Source organism: Bubalus kerabau, chromosome 4, assembly GCF_029407905.1.
Source record: "Bubalus kerabau isolate K-KA32 ecotype Philippines breed swamp buffalo chromosome 4, PCC_UOA_SB_1v2, whole genome shotgun sequence".
In the NCBI taxonomy this organism is placed as follows: Eukaryota; Metazoa; Chordata; class Mammalia; order Artiodactyla; family Bovidae; genus Bubalus; species Bubalus kerabau.
The window spans coordinates 163,504,875-163,512,199 of record NC_073627.1 but is presented as its reverse complement, the minus strand read 5'-3'; the positions used below and the strand labels follow the sequence as shown (position 1 = coordinate 163,512,199).

The window sequence follows — 7,325 nt, the reverse complement described above, 5'->3', positions numbered from 1 at the left end:
CAGCCCTCCCCCTCCTTCCTGCCACCTTCCCCATCCCCAGGAGCTCATCAGGATTCTTCGCATGCCCCACCCCCAACCCCATCCTCACGGGGGTGCTGCTTGAGTTCACCACCTGTTAAACTCAACTCATAAGAAGCTCCCTTTACTGAGATACTTTAATAAAACCTCCGGGGAACCCTCAGCACCTTCATTTCTAAAAAGGTGGCTCTGGTGAAGCCTCGGGCACAGAGAGCAGAGCAGATACTCTAGGAACAAGCGCATCAGCGCGGGGTGATTGACCACCCTCACGCTCACACTTAGAAACAAGGAAGACAAACGGACGAGAAAGCCTTCACGCTTTTTGTGTAAAATAACCATGAGCCTGAGTCAGGCTCCACCTGCTCCTCAGGGCAGGTACCTCTGGGAGGTCACGTCTCCTCACCAGGGTTCCTCTCCAGAGTGGACACACCAAGCGTGGGGACTGAGCTGTGTCCTGAGTCTGCACTCGAGAAATGAGGAGCTGGCCGGCCCTGATCTCCTGGCAACAATACACGTTTCCACCAGATTCGTTTTCATTTTTCCAACTAGGAGGACCCTCTTACAGGACTTTCAAGGTCTTCCCACGTGGAGGAAACTTGGATGAGCACGATACGACTTGGTGTGACCTGGCGGATGTACGGACTCTTAAACCCTGAGAGCCCAGGGTCTACAGCTCCTGAAAAGGAATCTGCTGAAGAGGACAGGCCTGACAAGTCAAATGAGGGAAAAACAATGCAGCCTGGGGGCTAAGCCTTTTCTCTTTCACTTTCTTGACATTTATATTTACATTTCTTTTAATACATTTTCAAAAACTTCCTTTTTTTTTTTTTTTTACAATTTTCACGTTTGCAGAAGTCCCTTTTTCATGTTTTCAAAAGCTCCCGTTTCTCTATTACACTGCCGCTGCAGCCCATCTGTTACAAAGATGATCTGTCTGAAGTATTCAATCATCTATCTTTTAACAACACAACTGCTGCAAATGAAAAGCTGTCATGGTTTTGAATGCTAGAACCTTATTTAAGCTGGAACAGTGGACATCTGTATAGAGAACCCCGGAAGCGACACAAACGGGGCGCGAACTCTCCCTACGGAAGGAGCGAGGTGCACCGTTCTGGACGTGGGAGGGGCGGAGGGGCCGGTCAGGGACATGATCTCCTGGATCGCCAGGCGCAGCTTCAGCAGGTGCAGCGGGTTGCTGATGCCGATCTCACGCTGGATCTCCGTGTCCAAAAGGGGAGGCACGATGACGCCGCTCTTCACGTTGGCTCGCAAGCAGCCACGTACCAGGCTGGCATCCCGACTCAGAACTGGGACGGGAGACAGGAGGCAAGAGGTTATGCATGGCCGTGGAGGGACTGACACACGGGGCCCAGGACGGGGGTGCGGGTGCGGGTGGGGGTGGGGGGGCGCATACACACCTCCAGCCAGACCACAACAGTTGGCCCGTCCCACTGTGCGAAGGCACGCCTTGTCTCCAGGCTTCCTCCAGCAACTCATGCCTACAAGTAACGAAACATTCAAAATTCAAGAATCACTACTACACACGGGTATAAAACAAGTTAACCTAAGTATTTATTCTCTTTATAAATTTGCAAAAGTGAAATAGTATGCATCTCATCATTTTCCTTTAATCTTCTAAGCCATCTACTTAATGAGAGTTCAGACATATTACAAAGAACCCTGAGTCATGAAATGCTGAATGAGTCCCCGCAATTCCTTATAGAATCACATCCTTCCCGATGAAAGAGTTATTGCCAACCTTAAAGGATTCAGAAGTCTGCACATCCAAGGGAGGAGGGTAGTCAAGGAAAAACATCCACTCTTCCCTTTCTAAACAGTGAGGACAGATACATAGAAGAAGAAACCACACCGGGGTCTGAGCAGAGGAACCTGTCCCTGAGAGAGCTTCAGGGATGCACAGCATTTCACACCAGACACACAAAGAGCAGCGCAGACTTTCAACACAGAACACTCTAACACAGCAAGCAAGGAGAGGGGTGGATGGGGGCTGTTTCTATCCTACACTGCTGTTCAGCTAATTAGCTATGTGCTAAATTAAGATACTGGTCATTCTTTTTTGACTAGGCCCCTGTGTGGCTTGTGGGACCCTAGTTCTCCAACCAGGGATCAAACCCCAGGCCCCATGCAGTGGAAGTGCAGAGTCCTAGCTATTGGACTGCTAGGGAATTCCCTAAAGATACACAGTGGCTTTTCAATACACTCAAATGGCATTAGACTTTACTTAAGATTGTGAAGTCTATGTGTGGTTAAAGCTCGAAATGGTTCACATCAAATTTCAAGTAACTGTTCCTTTAAGTCAACCTTAAGTTTCCTAGAATAGTAAATATTCTGTTTTCTAGGAATAATTATACCAGAAAACACAACAGGTATCTTAATAGCTCAAGAAGTGAAAGTGAAAGTGAATTCACTCAGTCCTGCCCAACTTTTTGCAACCCCATGGACTGTAGCCTAGCAGGCTCCTCCACCCATGGAATTTTCCAGGCAAGAGTACTAGAGTGGGTTAGTTACCATTTCCTTCTCCAGGGGATCTTGGATCTCCCAGGGATCAAACCCAGGTTTGCCACATCGGTGAAGGCAGATGCTTTACCGTCTGAGCTACCAGGGAAGCCCCTTAATAGCTCAGGGAGAGTTTTTAAAAAAGGCAAACTTTTTAAATTCCCATATCCCAGGGGAACAAGGCATGTATCACGTGCCTGGAGTTTGCGTCCCAACCACAACCACCATCCAGAAGCAAATGGAAGACTCGCTTGGCTTCTGCTGGTGTTTATTTCCTTCCTCGGCTATAGGATATTGCATCACTCTGCTGTCACCGGCTCACTCTCAGCTGAAACCTAGCTTTACAGAGACAGCTTCAGAGACGAGCGTGGGGGGCTACCTGCTCTGTGGAACGCTGTGATGACCCTGCTCGGGCCACCCTGCGGGGCTACTTAGCTCAGACCTCCTCTGCCCCCTCGAGGGTCAAATTTGAGACCCCGAGTACAATTCGTCAAAACACTTGCTTAGCAGTCAACTGACGTGGCATGCTTCCTTGCCTTAAAGTTAGAGTCACAGGAGAAAGACATTCGGAAATACCGTGAATTCTATGGGGAACAGACACGCCCGAGAGAAAGCCACACCATCTGTGGATGACAACGGGCACTTTAAAGCAGGACATGAGCACCACGGTCAAGCTGTCTTTCCTAACAAGATGGCTGTGTGAGCTTCTTCCCATCAAATGCTACACACGTGGCACCACCCAGACAACAGGTGTGGCCTTGTTTTCAGAGACTGACCGTCCACACAGCCCAGCACCTCCTACGAGGGTTCGCTGGGCTCCCCTTCACCAACACCATGCCCCACTCCTGCAGCGCTGCTCAGCTCAGAGCCTGGAGCTGGGGACGAGCCCCACGGGGAGGCTTCAGGACACACACAGCTCAGCACACCTGCTGACTCGGCTTCCCCTGGAGCTGGCGCGTGACAGTGTCCACCAAGGGGAAGAGGAAAGACAGCATTTGGAGCAGGAGGTACGTGATGCCTGAGGGGAGTCCCCGCACGCCCGGGACACTGCGATGACCAACAGGGATGCGGACGGTCCCTCGGCCTCCCTTCCTCACGGAGCGTGTCCAGCACCTGGTGAGCCCGCAGTGCTCTCCCTGCGAGTTTCCACACAACGTGAAAATCTGAGATTCACCAACCCTCAAAAATGCTCTGAAAGTGGATGCGTTGGCTGTGTACATTTAGCAATTAAAAGAATAACTTTGAGACAAATTGGGCTTAATAGAAAGAAAATAGTTTTGAGAAACAAACTGATTCTCACATCTATAATGCCAAAAATGTTAAACTATATTCAAGTGATTTTTTTTCTGGAATACTAAAACATTTTTTCACGTTTTATAGATAAGGCATTTTCCCTGAGTCAATGTTGTCTCTGGTTGACTGACAGAACTAAGATTATCCTCTGTGGTCAGAAAATCTTCGTACTTTGAATTGTTCCCTATGAAGCCACCAGAACCTCCTAGAGTTTGCCACGTGTAGCAACAGAGCAAAGAACAACCCACTTGTGCATGTGCGCACACACACACAGAGTTAGACATCCACCTTAACACCAGATCCAGAGAAACCTGCCTACCAGAAAACACACACACGCACACACACACCCCTAGACACAGGCACCAAATCCACTGGGATTCCTTTAAAATTATCCTACCATCACTTTCAAGAGGCACAGGGCTCCTGAAACTGACGACGAGGCGCACAGGCTCCTTACTTGCGGGCGTCCCTCAGGTCCCCGTGGCTGGCCGTGCACAGCACCCCGTCTGCAGCCGGTCCAGCCGAAGGGACCGCAGAGAGGTGGGGGTCGAGGTTTCACATTTGATGGTGGTCTTGTCATCTCGTACCTCTTCCCGTAAAGCTGGCAGCTGAGGGAATGAGGTAAGTGTAAAACTGGGTAACAATAGACTGTGTCGAATATGTGAATCTGGAGCTCTGTGAATCTGGAGGTCTCAGGAGAGACTGGCAGCTAGCTGGTCACGTGGAGTAGCTGTCCCCATGATGGCGTTTCTGTCATCGAATGTGCCGGTGCTGCTCTAGTGTGACCACCCCGCCCCCCCAGGTGGCAGGGACCCCCACGTGACAGCCCCCAGGCTCGCTCTCTCCGCCTCATCCACCCTCTAAAAGTTTCCCCAGACCCTCAGTAGGAGTGGGCGCAGCTGCGGGTGTGAGTGTGAGTGTCCTTGTGCCCCATGTGACGTTCCACGACTACCCGCAGTCTGTGTTTGCACGCTTCCTCCCGCACTCTTGGGACCAGGAAGCGTGGCGGGAACGCAGAAGGCTGGATTCTGCTACAGTCAGGACTTACTCCTGCTGAGTTTCGGGGTGAGCACAGGCTGGCCTGGTCCCGCAAGGGCATGGAGGCGACACCCTAGGACTGGAGGGTCAGCGGGTCTCCGGAGGTCAGCCCGGGAGAGCCCTCAGCAGCAGAGAACATGACCTTGGCACCTGGCTGCCGCCGGAGTAGTCAGAGCACGGCCCGAGTCTCCCTCGCGTCCATGCACACGGGTGTCCCTCCCACAGCGGCAGTGCTGCTGGCCACGCCCTGCGTGCACGTTCTCAGAGGGAACAGGGCCCAGAGCATCAGGGTTCACGAGGCTGCCCTGCCCTGGGCCTCTCCGTCCGGAGGCCAGTGTTTAACACTGAAGTGCACCAGCATTTGGGGGTCGGCTGCCGCTGAGGGGCCACCGTCCCTTGCAGGTGCTGCTCTGGGTGGTCCTCTGGTGGGTCCAGCCCGGGAGCCCAGCCCTGCTCCAGCCGCTCTGAGAGCACGAGGCTGTCTGCTCTGTCCTGTTCACGGCTCAGCTGGAAAGCTGGATTGAGTTTTAAGTTTTTTTACCAGCAGCTTTTAGCTATATGTCAGAATAAAGTCAGCCACAGAGTTCTCTCCTTGATCTGCTTGGTCCTTCGTGTTTCTCTGGATTCTCAAAGCAGCTGAAGCCCAGAATGGGGTGGGGGTGGGGTGTCTGAAGGGGCAGGGGCTCCGGCACCAGCCGCCGTCCCTGGACTGACTCGTCTGTTTGTTTCCAGTTTACCTGCACTAATTCTGCAGGCGATTATACAGCGTCCAGAATACGACAAAGACTACATTTTGAACTCAATGCAATCTTTAATCTGTGAATACTTGTTATATGGACCCTAAGATATTTTATTACAGAGTTTTTAATTAGTGAAAAATTCATGAATACCACAGAGAAAATATTTTAAAATTTAATGTTTCTTATATTTATGTAAACTTATGACTTCATTTATATACTTACTTTTTCTTGTATATCCGGGCTATGAATCTCCTTTCAGATCAGTTCATGTTCTGATACCTGATTTTAGTCTTTCAAATGAATGTACTGTAATGCTTGTCTGTATAAATCCTATGAACAAATATAGGGCTTTTGTAAATGATGCATTTATTGTAATTATTCTTGTTTAATTTTTAAATGTTAAACCATGAGAGAAGGTTTTACTGCGATTGTAAAATCATCATGACGCGGTGTGCATTATCCTTCCAGAATGTAACCAAGCTGTCCAACAATCACTCTGAAATGAGCGAACTTAATTTCAACCAATTGTTGTATTTTAACGACTGACTTAAACTGTACTTTTTTTTCTAGGAAGACATGCTTTTTGTCTGCAGTGTGAAGCGATTTCAAAGTACTGGGTGTTAAATGTGAGCTTCTAATGAAATTTGGGCTGAAAGGATGACTAGAAGAAGACTATGAAAATCTCTCCTGTAACCTAGTCTCTGTGGACCTGGATCCCTCGCCTCCAGTGAGACTCTTCGAGGACCAACCGCGGTGCCCTGCACCCGCTGCGGAGCCATCGAGCTGAACACTGAGGGCGCCACATCCCAGACAGACAGACAGCAGAGTGCAGCTCTGACAAAGGCCTTATTTTTCTTACGTAAATCATCTTTTTACATCTGTTTGTAAACATGTTTAAAGAATGGACCTAGGGGTACATTTTTAGATTTTGATGACATAGCCATTTTGGATAGTTTAAGTAGCAAAGGTAACTTTTACTTTTTCGGCAGCACATTAAAGAAGCTAGTAAGAGATGCGTTCAGATGATGCTGCCTTATGCAGCTGATATCTCGGTAGACAGAGACAGCATGTCTCTCTACATGTGGGTTCTGCCTTTAATTTCCTTGTACAATTCATTGTTACCATTCTGTTTTTCTATTAATCTTTTGTGATCTTCCTGAATATGTGACAAAGTATGTCCAGTCTACTTTTGAACTATTTTTATCACAGTATTATTTATTGCTTTCTTTCAATAAAGTCAGAGCTTCCCTGGTGGCTCAGAGGATGAAGCGTCTGCCTGCAATGCCGGAGACCTGTGTTCGATCCCTGGGTTGGGAAGATCCCCTAAAGAAGGAAATGGCAACCCACTCCAGCATTCTTGTCTGGAGAATCCCATGGACAGAGGAGCCTGGCGGGCTACAGTCCACGGGGTGGCAAAGAGTCGGACACGACTGAGCGACTTCACTGCACTCACTGCTTCAATAAAGTACTGGAGCAAAATTTCCCGCTGCCAATAGAGAGTGCCGAGGGTAAGCTGTAACAGTAATCTCTGTAATCTCTGGTCTGAGAACAGACCAGAGCTGGTAATGGGAGCCCGTGTCATCACACGTACATTCTGTTAAGAGAAACGGATGGATACAATGGAAAGGCTAGAAGGCGGAAGTATAGGTGTCCCCAAAGGACGACCGACTAGGTGTTCGTACCCTTGGCTCCGGAGACAAGAGGCTTCATCACTTCAGC

The 7,325-nt window shown here is 49.3% G+C and overlaps 1 protein-coding gene across 1 annotated transcript in view; it reads right to left on the bottom strand.

Moving 5' to 3' along the window:
* Positions 1–1,035: 1,035 nt before the first annotated feature.
* LOC129651045 (liprin-alpha-1-like) overlaps positions 1,036–7,325 on the bottom strand; it is a 30,117-nt gene continuing 23,827 nt past the window's right edge. The window contains 5 exon segments of the mRNA XM_055579773.1: positions 1,036–1,286; positions 1,289–1,325; positions 1,437–1,477; positions 1,480–1,517; positions 5,829–5,847. Of these exon segments, the coding sequence (XP_055435748.1) occupies positions 1,036–1,286; positions 1,289–1,325; positions 1,437–1,477; positions 1,480–1,517; positions 5,829–5,847 (386 nt within the window).